This window comes from Sinohyriopsis cumingii, chromosome 4 (genome assembly GCF_028554795.1).
Source record: "Sinohyriopsis cumingii isolate HCF-2022 chromosome 4, ASM2855479v2, whole genome shotgun sequence".
Classification (NCBI taxonomy): domain Eukaryota; kingdom Metazoa; phylum Mollusca; class Bivalvia; order Unionida; family Unionidae; genus Sinohyriopsis; species Sinohyriopsis cumingii.
In genome coordinates, this window is record NC_142964.1 from 9197006 (window position 1) to 9214485 (window position 17480).

Sequence of the window (17480 nt, forward strand, 5' to 3'; positions counted from 1 at the left end):
TCTATGACGTCATGATATTTTGTTGTTAAAGTCGCAAAAAGAAAAAAAAAGAAAAAAATTATTAGTAGTAAATTCAAGGTAATTTATAATTTGTCAATATATTTATGTACGTTATAAAACACTGTTTCTTTCTATTGTCGGTTTTACCGACAACCGGCAATCGTCGTTTTACTTCCGCCTTATAAAAGATGTTAATGAAGCAAGTGTGAGGATGGCTTGCTTAAGCCTTACAATCGAAGAGGAACGGGTAAAAGCGGTTATGTTGCGATAAAATTCTTTACAAATGACAATATTTTAGATCATTTGATACGAATTAATGATATATTGCATTAGTGTTACTCAAGGTAAAGAAGTGTTTGTCTTGAGAAGAAGTCCGACAAAATCGTTCACTGACGTTAGTCATTCGGCATAATGAGGCTGCACTGAGCATAAGCATATGCCGGTGTGTTTCTTCCTTCCTCACGATCTTTACTGGAAACCAGAATTCAAGTTTGAAAATGATTTGACGAATCGTTATTAGATATATTCACGCGTACTAATTAACTCGGCAATTGCGTTAAAATCTAAAACTTTTTGTTACAAAATCAATGACTTTGTTTCATTGTGATGGACCAATTGTTTTGCATAAATCCCCCTTTTGTTTGTACCCTCCCCCACCGTTTTCAATAACTAAAATCTTTAATGTGATAAAAAGTGCACAGAACTTAGTCAATTCATTCATTGATTTATAATTTTCTACCTGCCTGTGACTAGAGTGGCCCTAGCACTGACATCCTCTGCATATTTCATGCTTAATGGATCTTCCATATACTCCAACGCTGTATTATCGCGGGCTCTATCTTATCACAGGAAACAGAATTTTCTGATTAATTTTGGACAAGTGCCGTCGAGTGATTGTTATCAGATGTAAAACTGTATCTGGTAAGGATGCAAATATCTTATAGCACAATTTCCTCTAAAATGTCAACATTTTTTATGAGTTTCCAATTTAAAAGAATGAACATCACTTCTTGGTAAAGTGCATACAGTTATGTTGATCATCATAAACAAAACTCCAGTCGAACTTGGTATATCTGCATTGGCTTTGATTATGCAATATCTTCTGTGATTCGTCTGATATTTGATGATTATAGTCATATACTGATGGGTGACATCATGTCTTTACAAGGTTAAGCATGCAGTTTGATTCCATGGTAGCCAGTATGGGCCAAAATTTCTTATGATCATTCTTCTCACAAGTAAAAAAGGATATAACATTTAAACTTTCTAGAAATCAGTAATATTTAAATAATAATATTAAAAAATAGTTTTTATATATTTTATTTTTCTTTGCCCACATTGCATTTAAAATTCATACAAAATTAAAAAATAATTATTTTTAATTTGTAATGTTTTATTTATGGATTTATACTTTAATTACACTTGTGTATTCGATTTGATCATTGGATCTTTTCCTTTATTGTGTAAATATTCTGCCAGAACAGGTGTGGGCATTCCTTCTCATAGGTAAGTTGCAATTTATGTTTATTATAATACCTGCGTGCTACCATACATAAGTTAGGCAAATACTGTTCTAATACAGAGTTGTTCTCCTTGGTATGTTAATCTGGGTCAGTCACCATATGCTGTTTTATTTACATTTATGCGCTTCAATTGACAAAGAATTTTTATAGGAATAGAAAAAGGGAAAGTTATTGAAAATTTACAAATTATAAGTAAGCAGCAAAACAGTTTTAATACGTACCGAGAATATTAAGTACTACGATAATACAGCATCTTGAAGTTGTCTTTTTTTTGTGTGCTTGATATTAGACTATATTGGAAGCAGAAGACATTGTATTTTCCTTCTCTGTTCATACATGTATAGTCATGCATACACCCCTTCACTGATAATGGTCTTGTCCAGGAACTGGAAATGACTGGCAGGCAGCGTCATCTTTTATACTGAAAATGTCTGTTTGGAATGCAATGCAAAGTGATAATGGTGTTTGGGCCCCCGCCCCCCCCCCCCCCCCAATCAGGTTTGAAATTATAAATCAATAAATGAACTAAGTTCTGTGCATCTTTTATCTCATTGGTGGTATTCATTTTCTAAATTGGTAGTGCGGTTCAAACAAACAAGGAGGTATATTCAGACTATAGTTGTAGTGTATGTCAGTATGGTCATGCAGGCGCATTTACTTTTAAATTAAATATTAATTGCTGTTCAAGAATTTAATAGTACTGTAGTTCAACCAAAGACTATTCAATTCAGATTATTCAGTGATCTGGATATTAACTATCATCAAGAAACTTCAAGACTAAAATTTGTATTGCTATGGACTTTTACAGTGGTGGCCAGGTACTATACAGGGTGAAGAAAAGAGCACATGGGTTCTAATCATCATAATATAGGGCGGCACACATTTTTGTTTCAACATGCAAACTTTCATTGTGACATTAAAGCACATTACAGTCAGTCTGGTTTGTACTGGATCAAAACTTTAGACCTTTAGTTTGACCTCATCCAGAAATGTCTACATATTTTAACATTGAGATTATCCCAGAAAAAATTGTCATTACTTGTAAATAATGAACTTCCAAAGCAATGAGTTTGTAGCAAGATCCAAATAAAGTTAGTCATTACCATTTGATTGCCTGATTTTCATGAAACCTGCTAAGATTAAGCTGAAGCATCTTTTTTGCTATTTATTATTCATCAACATCAACTCAAAACAATAACAACTATTTCACTAACAAGACTCACGAAAAGTAGACTGTTCATGTTCATATTCTGTGTCTGATTCATAGATATTTGTCCGTAAAGTAGTCTCTTGCTGTCTATTTCTCGGTTCAGCAGGATGCCACAGCTTGATGACATCACTTGGATCATGGTGGTATAAAGTGTGAAAAGGAACTTCTTTTCATGAAAATAACTGGTCCTTTTCCAGAAAAGAACCTGTTCTTCTCTACAAAAGAACATCTTCTGCACCAAAGATGTACATGTATTTACATACTGTTTCAATCAATATTTCTATTTCACAAATAAATTATTTTGTGTAGTACCTCATTTTACGTAGCATTTAATATAACTTTTTTTACTATAAAGTATTAAAAATGAGTCCTTTTCATGTAAATTGTAGAGAAGTTGTTATAAGCTCACCATAAAGCATATACATGGGGGTGGGGGTGTTTAACTTCCAGCATAGAAATTCTAAATGAAGCCATTCCATCATTTCAAATTTTTCTAAACCAGATCTCAGTGAGAATTGCAACTATTGTCATATCAAAAAGGTTAAGCTGACAGTCGACCGGTTCATTCAGATTTAATATTCTTTCCTTAAGAATGATCATAGCTTCCCAGGCTTGACCAGTTAGGCCTTTAATCCCAGTATATATTTGCCATTCTTTGTTTGGATCAGTCCTAAATATTCATTATTTCTGATAGTTCCAGGTTCTGAATCTCCTGACTTGAACTTCACATTTTGTGTATTAATTTTCTACATTTCTCCAAAATCATAACTTTCATTTTGCTTGTGTTAATGGTAAGTGTATATTTTTTCTGTGATTAAAGAATATGTTGAGACCATTTTGCATAACAGCAGATTCTAAAACAAACCCCTGACATTAATCATGAACCATTTAGCCTTAAAATCTGCTGGATGATAGAATCTTGAGAAAAAAATTCCGAGAATTGTTAACAGAATCTGCATGATTGAAGTATATTACATGTATTCACAAGCAAGGAAATAGCCTAAGATGTATTCAGAATGAATCATTGTGATGACTTTTTAGTTCTTTTATGCTAATAATTATAAGTAGAGACAGTTTTTATCTTTCATTGTTTTGTATCCTGTCAGTAATAAACTGACAACCAACATACACTGTAATTCACTGATGTTATCAGTAATGAGTTATTTATTTGGGATGGTACAATAATTATGATTTATCTTATTATGTGTACAAAAGAATACCATATCCTGCTATCTAGAGGATTATTTATTTAATGCAGTATTTTGGAGTCTATTTGATCACTAACAAAGCCAAGGATTAAGGGTAGTAGCCGTTGAAAATCTTGATGGGCCAAGATGAATCCTTGATTGAACCCTGATTAACTCATTAACCCTGCTTGCCATGTGTACATGTTTTGAGGTTGTACCCCACTTTCTAGCTCTGGACCTTCAACATCATTTATGATACATGAAATACATCAGGGAAAACCTAATTTTGAAGCCCCAATTTCCTTTAAGGCCAAAAATTTCTGGTTTTGGAACTAGAGTTTGTGCCCAGATTTTAGACTTTTTGGTCAGAAATCTAAAGCAGACTTTTCCAAACTGCACATAGACGTTTAAGATTTGGAGTAAAAATTGGTAATTACACAAAAATCATGGGTCCAGTAGGCAAAAGAAAAAAGAAGACCAATTTTTGCCCTCATGCACATGTGCAAGGAAAATAGCCAATCAATAGGATGCATTCAAAAGTAACCCCAAAATGGCTTTTCGGCTATATTTCAGGCAAAAATAAAAACTATCTCAACAGGTTCATGAGTTCAGAGAGTGGTCATTGGCGTTCAGATTACTAGAAAAGCATAACTATACACAGTCAAAATCATACAGAGATCAACAATGCAATAACATAAAATTATTTTTCATTCATTGGATGTAACATTTGTGATATAAGTTTTATGACCCAAATTGGATAAATTTTTGCCAACATCATCAATTTCCTACCATGTTTGAAGAGAAAGATGAGAGGTTACATGATGGTTGTATTCTGTCTTTTCAATTACATGATGATTGTGATCTTCCATATGCATAAGGACTCGGGTATATTCCATTATCAATTAAAACCTCTAAATCAACGATTTGTTTGGCCACTTTATAGTCTATGAAACTTTGCACATCTGACATAATCACATTATTATATAATAAATAAAACAGACCCAGCCTTGAGAGTGAACAGTGATACAGTACAGCTAATAAACTGTTCAGTTCTTCATATATTGTGGTGGGAGTGGAGAGAGCATGGAGATGATTAAGAAAAAATCTGACCACCACTAAGGAGTGGACATGGTGTCGATAAAGTGAGCATGATTGACTGTTTATAACCCCAGTGTGGTAAGGAGATTAATTAAGCATGCACATGCATATTCAGTGAGGAAGTTTTATACACCACAATGATTTAAACTGTGTATTCAAATTAGTAAAACGTTGTTCACATCATAAGCATGGATTTCTGAAGCAGGTACTTTGACATCAAACTTTGAACTGTTGAAAACTTTCTTAGCTACGTGTATATTAATATATTTATATGGATATATTTTTAAATCGAATAAACCATAGGTTGTTGGGGGAGTAGCTTGTGAGTGGGCACTGCTGGGCATCAGGTTACTTCTGAAAGTGAATGTCATTATTTTAAATTAACCATAATTGGTAAAAGATCTAAAATTAAACTGCAAGAGTAACTGAGAAGGTGAAAACAAATAGTGAATGAATGGAATGAAGTTGGAGCTAAAGGATTGCGTACATGTTGTTGTCACATCCTGCAGACAGAATATAAAATTTTGATTTCATTGCCAGCTAAATGTCATCTAAAACTATCATTTACCATATCTACAAATTTCTTTTGACAGAGAGGAAGACCTGTGTGCAAAATTGTCAAAAACAGACACCTATATGACAGCATTCATATTAACTTATTTTTGTCTTTTGATTGTAAATAGTAAGGGTCGTTTTGTAAACAACATATTGCATGGCTAAATTTTGTCCTTGAGTGTAGACTAAACATTAAGAGGATATTTGTATACATGTTTGCTTTGATCTGAGTTCAGGACATTGGTCTTTCCTGTGGGATATTCCATGTCTTCCTGATATTTGTCCTGTTTTATTTCTAAAATTTAAGTCAATTACCTGTCCTTATTTACAACTTAGAATGTTATAGAAACTTTTGACCATCATCCTGGTCCTCTTATTGTGACTCAGGTTTTTATATAAAGGTAGTGATATACAGAATCATTTATTCCTATTTTAACATCTGTCTAGTGGAATCAGTCTTTTAGTTGTGTACAGTTATATTTTCAAAGTATCTGTGTATTTAAATTATCAGTTGGAATTACAAACTGCTCAATGACTTTCGGACTAACTCTTTTGGGATTAATGTTTTCTTATTCAAGGATATTCTGGATTATATCATTATGATATGCCAAGACTATTAGCACATCAGGTCAGTTAAGGCTAATGGCACATCAGCACATTAAAGATTGGAATTCATTCAGAACACTATACTTTTAGAATTGTGATAGAACTTTTGGGACTGTATGGGATTTAATTGCTGTAAGTTCCTTTTTAAATTTTCACTTTGTATTCTAGGCAAAAAATAAATTATTTGTTGGTTTTTACTAAACTTGTTGGTCATATCAGTCTGCCTCTCAGATCTTTTAGAAAAAAAGTAAAACAAAATTCCAGGAATTATCTGTGATCTACTCTCCACTGATCATAAAAGTCTTTGGCTACATTGTTAAACCTGGTTTGAAAATGCATGTACATTCTTGACATCAGCAATAACTGCAATTAAAAGTATACTGAGTAGAAGCTGAAATTCTTTTTCTAAAGACGTATTGAATATGCAAGATTATTTTGGCATAGTTTTGTCCAGAGGTCTCGTAATTGTTTAATCACGTGTATTAGGATGCAATTTTTTAATCCAGGATGCAGAAAATCACTAACGTGGGAGTTGTCTCTATATATGCAATAGCTGAGCAGCAAATTCAAAGATCTGGCAGTCCTGCTTCAATCACCTCCTGAGAGGAAAAATGTATTGATCAGTTGATCATTTTATCTGTGCTGATATTTACAATGACAGAATTCAGTGGCTGAAAGACCTGCAGATCTGCATGTTGTCATTATAAGAGTGCATCAAAAGAAAATGATGCAGTAGTTTGGCAAGTTCAAAGGCTCGGACTAGCTGCTGAGTGATGGGAAAGTGTGCTGGTATTTACAGTGTCTGGATTCTGAGGCACATAGAGTGATGTACATGTGGTCATTATAAGATACATCCAACAGAGTGGGTATCATTCTTAGAAATAGAGTAACATAGTTTTCAGCTTCTTTTTCTTTTATACATTATTTCAACAATTGATTTTAAAACTCTATGTTTCAATCAAGTACAGCACATTTCAGTTTTCTTTTTATTGTTTATTTAGGTATGTTTTCTTGACACATGTTTATCTATAAGCAGAGAAACTTAAAATCAACAATTTAAGTGGGAGATGGCAAAAATTTATATAAATATAACCATTGCGGTGAAAGTGCTTGTCAAAAACTACTGGAATGATGGAAACTCTCAGGTCAGGTCCTACACGAGTAATATACTTCTAACGTTTGAGTTTTATTCAGTGAATTGTGATTTTATAGCCTTGAAGGACAAATGGAGATGAACCTACAGTAGGCATATATCCAGTACATGCCCTGGATGATGCCTCTGGGGTAGGGGACTTGATCCCAGCCTTATAATCACGTATTTGATAATGTCTCTTCATTAGAGCCCATGACTGGACAACTATCAAGATCTTCATTTGATAACCATATGAATATTGAGTGAGAAATACATGGCATATCATATATAATTGTGCTTACATTTTAAATCTAATGTAAACTGTGCAGACCCAGATCTGCCATTAAATAATACACTGGCAGATCTGGGTCTTTGTAGTTTATTTGGAATGATTAGTAGAGCAAACAACATAGACCCAGATCTGCTTGCGTTTTATGTGATGGCAGATCAGGGTTGCTGTTGTTATCAGTTGGGCTTGAGTTACAAGTGAGTGTGTGTGGTAGCTTGGAAGTATATCGATATGCAGTGACATGTATTAACCTAACTCTTATTTTATATATAGGTGGTCCAAACCTTCCTGGATAAGGTAAACAGAGACCGCAGACTGAAAAATGAGTCACCTATAGCATGGAACACAGGTTTGAAGTTTGTGTCAGCTCGTAAATTCAACCTCCAGAGAGCAGTGGAACTCTATGCTGCTCATCAGGTAAATGCTGTCCAAATATATTTTAAGTTTTACAACTTTTAGTATGATTGCTTTATAGCCTGTCCATCATTTTTTATGATGGTGCTGATTGGACATCCAACGTTGTAACCATGATGGAAGTCTTGACCTTTTTTTTTAGTAACTTGATGAATTATTAATTTATGCTTTGCTTTCCCTTTTCGTTTCGTTTCAGCAGAATGTCATCTAAATGCTATATTTATGAAATGTACATTCAAAGCAATAGTCCATTTGGCATTGAATGGAAGGAAAGACGGAATAAATCAAAGAATACAATCTATGGTTCATTGTTGGTGATACTGACTCATTGGGGAACATTCCCCAATTTTAGGCAGCTCAGTGTGCATATGTCAGGGCACATGGGGTTTGTACCAGATCTATTGGATCCACCTTCTTATACAACTGCACCATCACCAGCTGTTCATCATGTCACAGACAGTACAACTATCATAACTGTCCAGAATAGGCGACCTCTTGGTATGACAGCCCAGCGAACAAGTTCCTTGCTTGCAATTCATTGTGGGAGTGTTTCCCAATTTTAGGCCGTCCAGTGCATGTACTGTCCAGCAGACACTGGCCATACCAACATGGGGACTTTTTTGTTGAATTGGTCCAGCCAACTATGATTTACGAGGATCTTAGTCAAAATATCTGTCTGTCTAACCCTACCATTCCCTTTCTCTGACAGATATTTCAGTGAGTAATCTGTTTAGCCAGGCTCTTGGAGCAGCCGGTATTGGTGATTGCCAGACTGTCTTCTATACCGCCAGCTTCCAAGCTGCCCATTCACTTGGCAAACCAGCTGGCAGTCCCAGTCAGACTTACTTGTGTTCATTGCTGGTCCACATGGGTGAGCTAGTGACGTTTTCATATGGATGGAATTGAGTCTTCATGCCACCTGGTATGTCTACTCCAGAGCTGCAAGTAGACCCAGATTGGGCCTCTGTATACAGAAATGCAATGTAACTCCTTCAAATGAACCATTCTTCACATCATACTCAGATCTGACCATGGAATGGAATGAAGTTTAGCTTTCAGGCTGCTGCAGAGAACACTTATTGGGTCTTGGCTACTTCAGAATGCCCTCCACTTCCATCTGCTTCTCTAAAGAATCTGTAGATCTCAACAAGGAGGAAGAGAACCAGCCTTCTGGTTCCTTCCCTAATCAGATTGACTTAAGGCAACAGACACGTTCAGTACTGATCTTCCAGCACTTGACATGAATATACAAGCTGTTCTTACGTTCACATGTCTGTTTATAAGGCAGACAAATGTGTTTCGTCAGAGCTGGTTCAGGATGTTGTTGTACCTTTTTCATTATTCAATTTGCTTTCCTTGGCACCTTTCAGACTTGATGGAGACACCTGGCAATAGCCACTTTTGGGAGGCGACTGCCAGGATTGCTAGGGTCATTGACTGGGGCTGCTCACCATACCATGGCCAGTACTTTGACGGGTTTGGCCAATTTACTCCTGATATGATGTGTCATGTGTCTGCAATCCATGTAGCTTAAACCATGATGTTCACTCCCTGTTTGGCTCACCGTTGCTTTGGAGGAAGAATACAGGAAGTTCGGAGGCAGGCAGCTCAGGAATTGCCCCTCTAGCTTGCCACTCAACCCACATGGGCATTTGGAATCACTCGGCCTCCGCCAGTGTGAAAGGATGTTAAATGGCCTCAGGACATGGGGATCTTCTCAGTCACATGTTCACCACTATTGATCCCCAAGAAGTAATTGTACAGAGGCTTTGAGAAACCGAATTTTGAGCTCACTGGATCTCCCAGTTCCTTCAAGATTGGGGGGGGTCAGGTCATTTAGAGGGGCTTTGGGTTTCGTTCATCATCAATGCCCTAGCCTCTTCTCTCCCCTCTTCATGGATGCATCATCAGATTGAGATAATGGTTTTTCTACAACAAGAGATACTGCTTCAGTGGCCTAAGTGGTTAGAGTGTCCACCTTGGATGGGGGAGGTCGGGGCATACTAGTAGCTGCCTTGCTTGGTGCTCAGTGTTAAGAGGTTAGTTTTAGGACTGGTTGGCCTGTTGTCAGGATAATGTGACTGGATGGGACATGATGTTACATATCTGTGGCATGATGCCCCAGTGCTAGACATCACTATGAACTGCCACACTGCAGACATTGTAGTGATATGACTGAAACATTGTTAAAGCTATGTTAAAAATCCAAATCACACACACAACTGGAGATACAGTTGCTCATCAACCCAACCCCGCCAAGGCGGTGGAGCTTGTGCAAAGACAACAATCTCGGGGGGTTTTATTCAAGGCTGTTTCAGTGCATGCACCTCAGATGCAGGAGGTTGCAGGTTCAAACCCTGGCAGAGTCATACCAAAGACTTATACAAATGGTACTAGTAGCTTCCTCACTTGGCACTCGGCATTAAGAGTACATTAAAAGTCCAAATCTCTCTCTCACACACACGCACAAAGCTGTTTCTTTTTATGCTGACAATGTGAGCACAATGGCACCCCTTTTCAAGTCCCTTTATCAAATAGTCATGATCACACCCAAGATTTGGTCATCCTTTCATGACTGGTGCTTGGTTGGGGTGACCACCTGTTGCTGGCCTTGACTGCCATCACTGGCATGTGGGAACCAGGGGAACGGCCTCTACACATCAACATCCTAGAAACAAAGGGTGTCTTTAATGACATTGACTTATGAAAAGATCGACTCTTAGGCAATAGCGGTCCTTATTAGGTCTGACAACTCAGTGGTGTGACCTACCTCCTCAGACAGGGAGGCACCTATTCACCCAACCTGTGTGTTTTGATTTGCCAGTTTCAACATTGGTGCAACAACCTCCATATTGACATACAAATCAGACACATTCCCTGCAGATGCAATGTCTTGGCCAACACTTTATCAGGAGAGGTCAGGTCTTTCACATGGAATGGTCTCTCCATCAGTAAGTCTTCACTTGGATTTGTATACTTTGGGGACATCCAGTGATTGACCTTTTTGTGATGAGGTGGAATCACAAGTTAACCACCTTTGTCTCTCCAGTTCCAGACCAAAAAGCTTGATCTGTGAAGGCACTGTCAATCATTTGGTGGGGGTTGTGGGCATTTGTCTCCAATCCCACAGTGTTGATACTGAAAATAATCCAAAAGTTAAAGGGTCAGAATGGAAAGATGATTTTTATAACCCTCTCAGGTGGGACAAGTCCTGGGTCACCAGTCTACTTGTTCTAGTGATAGATCTGCCCAGAACGATTCTGGCCAACCTGAATCTTCTCCACCAGCCTCAGTCAAGGGTGGTCCTTCCCAGCCTGGACTGTCATCTTCTTCTACTTGCTCAGCTCTTATCAGAACAGCTTTGTGAGACAAATAATTCAAACCTTTGATTATAGAGAGAATCTCAAGAGCAAGGAGTCCTGACACTCTGAAGGCTTACAAGGGGACTGATGTCATACCACCAACATCGTCCGTCTTCATTCACCAATCCTTCAATTGGCTGACTTTTTTCTCGGGCTCTTTGAGACATGATTTTGGGCATTACGTAGACCTGTCATATATTTTAGCTCTCTTTGGTCTCAGTCGACTAAAATCCCTCACTCTGTTTCCCAATGGAACGAATCCTGGGTTTTAACATTGCTCAATTCCAGTCCACTCAGACCTCTAACCCACACTTTGCTAAAGTCGCTATCATGCAAGTCATATTTCCTGATAGCTTTGGCTTCATCATGCAGGGTAAGTGAGCTGTATGCCATTGATGTCTCATGACCCAAACTCTCATTAGTCATATTGGAGGGTTCATTGGTTCTCTTGACACAACCAGGCTTTATTGAACAAAATAGGTTACTGTCCATCAGTAACCAAAGAGTCGTCTCTTGCTCTTTTTCAAAGACAGGTCGAGAACAGCAGCCATGCACAATCCTACTACTTGAAAGGCACAGAGACAAGTTGTAGTATGTGCAAATTCCTCTTTCTGCCAGTGTGAGCTGGAACACAGTATATCACAACAAATTCCCCGACGTATTGTCTGTTTCTAAATTCTGTAGTAATTTTTCCCCATCAACAAGACATTGTAAACACATTACATCCTATTCCTTGTTGTTTCTCTTCCACGTAATAGCTTATTTTTCATAAAATGTTGAACTTTCTTAACTTTTTTACAAGATTGGTTTAGTTTGCTTAATATCTCTTGCCATTTATTGGCATTTTTACGTTGAATTTTGTAAAACTAGCTGTAAACCTAACCTAATTACTGGACTGAACTGCTGACAGAAACAGTCCAAAGTAATATATTTCATTTCTATAGCAAGATGGATAAACATTACATTTTTTCAAAGCTATGCACAGAATAGGCCGACATATCGCAAGTCAGGAAAATGGGGGTAGTATCCCCTGTGTCCAAAATTAATGTTATTTTGAACAGAATATTCTGGTGACAATTGCATCTTTTCAAATGGTAAGCATTGCTGTATTTTATTTTTGTCAGTTGGTATACGTTTTGCTTCAGTATTGGAAACGAAAACCTTAGGTGTGCAGAAATGCCCGACAGCAATGTATATACAGCTGAGGCTATCATGGTGTCTTGCTTATTTTTGCCTGTCACAGTGACCAGTGTTTCCCATGACGCACACGTTTTGTTGCCATGCATTGTTTTTATGCAAAGGATTTGCATAAATCGATCAGGATTTTTTTAATACCCAATGATTTAGATGAGGGATGGCATTGTGTATACTTTGAGCATAGGCATAGTCTGGTTCCATGCTTCGTATGCTCCCTGCGTTACACTCCACTATTCGTATAGTGGAGAGCAATGCAGGGAGCATACGAAACAGGGAACCAGACTAGCATAGGCAATGTTATGATGGAGTAGCTTCCCCTAATCTTGCAAGCTCTTACACGATTTTCATCAAGCTCATCAAGATGTCGTCCAGATGTTTAATGTCAATTGTTGTTGCACTAGAAAGTGATCACCAGATTAAAACGGCTGGGACTAAGACTCGTTAGCAAAGAAAGTGAAAGAAGCAGAACACAAAAGAGTTACTGTGGATCTAACTTTAATGAAAAATGGAGAAAATAATTCCCTTGACTGGAATACAGCACATCAATTAGGATTACCGGTGCGAAGACTGCAAAAGTGAAAAATCCTTTCATGACAGGGTATAAGAATTTTAAAAAATCTGCCCATGTTTGCCACAAGATATCTGGAAAACACATTATCACACAATACATACATTCACATGAAAGAAATCAGTAAACTTGCTGAGATAAATGTGTTATTTGGATTACAAAGTTAGGGGGTCATTGCAGATTTTGTTGGTTTTTAACTTGCTGCAATAAAAGAAAGATCTTAACGTTAAGTGTAACTTATTAGAAAGAAGATTAATCATTAGCTTTTTTGATTTTTGGATAAATGTGTTCTAGGACAAATTACAATGAAACCGATGATAGTACACATTTTATAGTTGGTTAAAAAGATTTAATTGGCTTTTTGTATTGGCTTATATGTAATGTGTTGGTCTATAATTTTGCTACAAGAAGATTATAAGGAGACTGTTAAAAGTACTACTTTGAACTAAAAGAAAAATGAACTAATAAAATTATTATTTGAATGGACAGAGCATTTGTTTGTTAATTGTGCATGTTGGTTTATTTGTATGTTTAGAGAGAGAGAGAGTATGTTGTGCAATTTGCAATATCCTATTTGAAGCTGAAAAAGTATGGGTGAGATGAAAATTTGTAAGTACATTTTTGACCCCCACATTTTTTATTTAACCACCAGTTCTGACACCAAGTTTTTTTTTTTTAACCCTCTATTTTACATCCTTGGAGGATACACTGGCCCCTGTTTGTCTGTCTGTCTACCCATTGACTTCATTGTCATTGTTGTTTGCCAATGTTTCTTTCAGTATTGACAATAATACTGTTTATGTTACAGTTAACTAGAGAAAAAGAAGGTCTTCTGCATATTGACATTAATGACAATGATCTGATAGGGGAACTCGATGCAGAGAAATTCACTATCCTGGTAAGTATGTTCTTTCTATAAAGACATTTGTAGCATATGTACAGCACAGCACAAAATACCTGAAAATAAACAAAATCGAATTAAAGTGAGGGGTATTATTGAGTTAACTATGTATTATTATGAAATGATCCAGTATACCAGATCTCTGATTTTGTACCACTTGCAGTTTTTCTGCTGGCAATTTTCTGTAAGTTATTGTAATTTGCTATGTATATTTAATTTATATTGTTTGTTCAGTTTTTATTCATTATATGCTATGGGTTATGTAAAATTGTACTTTTTAGTTGACCTTGTCCAAACTCAAGTTCATTGTCTACCTAACTAAAACCAGTGATTTTGTTTTCATTCTATAAGCAGATAATACATAGCTAATATTTTCACTCTGAGCAAGGGTTTGATATTAGGATCATTATCAATAGAAGTAAACATTTATCTTAGTCTGAGTCCAGGACATTATATTTATCATGTTCTTTAGTATAATTTTAGTAACAAACTTTGTCTGATAATAGCTTGGATTGTTCTGGAGATTAACATTTGTCCTTCATCCATGCTTTTTAACATTTGTCCTTCATCCATGCTCTTCTGTTGTGTCTGCTGTTTTTATATAATCTTATTTACTGGGAAAAAATTATACCTCTGATTACATTTGGGCAGAAATCATTTTTATTTTATTTGTTTTGGGTGAAATTTTATATTATTCTCTGGAAATACAAAGTGCTCTATAATATTCTTTGAAAGAGACATTAACTGGAAATTATAGTGAATTCAGACAATAAAACTGTAGATTTATTACTGTGATTCAACAAAGACTATTGGTACATCAATACAATTCAGGTCATTGGTACATTTGTACATTAGAGACTACCAGCCACTATAGGCACATCAGCATCTTCAGCATTAGAAATTATACCCTAATGTTTATTTAGAGCTTTATTCATTAGGACTTGTGTTAGAAATTCTAGAATTATTTGGAACTTAATTCACAATACCTAATTTATTTTTACATTTTCACTTTGTATTCTTGGGAAATAAATTGTTGAATTTTACAAAACTGGTTGTTTATTTGCTCTTTTTTTATTACTTGATTTAAGTCCATAGATCATGATAAATTGCCTCTACTGTAATCTTGAAATTTTATAATAAATTTTATATCATTTTTTAGCTTTCCTGGTGGTAAGGCCAGGTGAGCTTATGGCATTGCCTTGCATCTTTTTGTCTGTCCAGCAACATTTGCATGTTAACACTCTGGAGCATATGTGTTAGATCAAATTTTAATCAGACTATGAATATAGGTTTTATATTATTAAGATATTGGATGAGTTCAGATATGAGTGAGACTGTTACTTTGGAAAGATGGTATTTCCTTATTTGTTGTGATGATATCATGAAATGTGATCAGGTGGAATGACATGCAAAGGCAGGAAGGAAGGAAAGATGAGAGAAAAATGTATGAGTGAGAAAATGGCTACAGAGGAGGGATGGAAAGAAGATTGTTTGCAATATGTTTCTAGTTTTTAACACTTGGTAGAGAAGCATCTGCAAAATTTTGCAGGGGAAAAATCTCCATTTGAACACCATTATATTGCAGACACCTTTTGATGTTACTGTAAATGATCGTAATTGCATTACAGTATGCTAGTAAGAGCTGGGCTAATTTATCTAAGCTTGCACCTTTTGCCAGTGAATTCTAGATTCCAGCACCTTGTATGAACCTATTCCAGGCATGTGTTAGCTATGGCCAGTGACATGCGTTTAGCCAGTTACATTTATATCATATGGGTACATTTAAAAATTGCTATCCAGCTTGCATCCATGAGGAAGTAGCACATGCCTGACTTATTCTGTGTGAACATGTTATCTAAACACGTGATGGTCATTAGTGATCCAGTCTCCAGATATACCAGGACCGCTTCGGTGGCCTAGTGGTTAGAGCATCCACCTCGGATGCGGGAGGTCGTGGGTTCGATCCCTGGCCGAGTCATACCAAAGAATTACAAAAATGGTACTAACAGCTGCCTCGCTTGGTGCTCAGCATTAAGAGGTTAGTGTTAGGACTGGTTGGCCTGATGTCAGGAGAATGTGACTGGGTGGGACATCATGCTACATGTCTGCAGCATGATGCCCCAGTGCTAGACATTACTATAAACTGCCACACTGCAGACATTGTAGCAACATGACTGAAAAATTGTTAAAGCTACGTTAAAAATCCAAATCACACACACACACGCTCCAAATTACCACCTAGTCCTACTCAATAGGTTGCAATCTGTACCTGTGACTTTTGTCCATGATTCATTGAGCTCCAATTTATTGAACCTACCCTTTGGATTACACATTCTAATTGTCTTGGATCTAAAAGTAGGCTCCAGAACGATAACCAGACCATCTTGTGAGATCACTTCTTCTCAGCTCATACGAATCATCCTTGATCCTATAGGCTCTTGACTTGTGCTTAGAACCACACTCATTGGACCATTACTCTGACCTCTGTAATGCCATATGTCAGTTTAAATTATGCTTAGAACTACACTCATTGGACCACTACTCTTACCTCTGTAATTCCATGTCAGTTTGACTTATGGTTAGAACTACACCCATTGGACCACTACTCTAACCTCTGTAGTGCCATATGTCAGTTTGACTTATATTTAGAACTACACCCATTGGACAACTACTCTGACCTTTGTAATACCTTATGTCAGTTTGACTTATGGTTAGAACTACACCCATTGGACCACTACTCTGACTTCAGTAATACCTTATGTCAGTTTGACTTATGCTTAGAACTACGCCCATTGGACCACTACTCTGACCTTTGTAATATCTTATGTCAGTTTGACTTATGGTTAGAACTACACCCATTGGACCACTACTCTGACCTCTGTAATACCTTATGTCAGTTTGACTTATGGTTAGAACAACACCCATTGGACCACTGCTCTGACCTCTATAATACCTTATGTCAGTTTGACTTATGGTTAGAACTTTACCCATTGGACCACTGCTCTGACCTCTATAATACCTTATGTCAGTTTGACTTATGCTTAGAACTACACCCACTGGACCACTACTCTGACCTCAGTAATACCTTATGTCAGTTTGACTTATGGTTAGAACTTTACCCATTGGACCACTGCTCTGACCTCTATAATACCTTATGTCAGTTTGACTTATGCTTAGAACTACACCCACTGGACCACTACTCTGACCTCAGTAATACCTTATGTCAGTTTGACTTATGGTTAGAACTTTACCCATTGGACCACTACTCTGACCTCTGTAATACCTTATGTCAGTTTGACTTATGCTTAGAACTACACCCATTGGACCACTGCTCTGACCTCAGTAATACCTTATGTCAGTTTGACTTATGGTTAGAACTTTACCCATTGGACCACTACTCTGACCTCTGTAATACCTTATGTCAGTTCGACTTATGCT

At 36.8% G+C, this 17480-nt stretch overlaps 1 protein-coding gene across 1 annotated transcript in view; it reads left to right on the plus strand.

Annotated features, from left to right (window-relative positions):
• The first annotated feature begins 153 nt into the window (after positions 1-153).
• LOC149800596 (tyrosine-protein phosphatase non-receptor type 9-like) overlaps positions 154-17480 on the plus strand; it is a 70359-nt gene continuing 53032 nt past the window's right edge. Inside the window, exons 1-3 of the mRNA XM_089954573.1 lie at positions 154-247; positions 7874-8017; positions 13950-14039. Coding sequence (XP_089810699.1) covers positions 212-247; positions 7874-8017; positions 13950-14039 — 270 coding nt within the window. The 5' untranslated portion in view covers positions 154-211. The remainder of the gene's footprint in view (positions 248-7873; positions 8018-13949; positions 14040-17480) is intronic.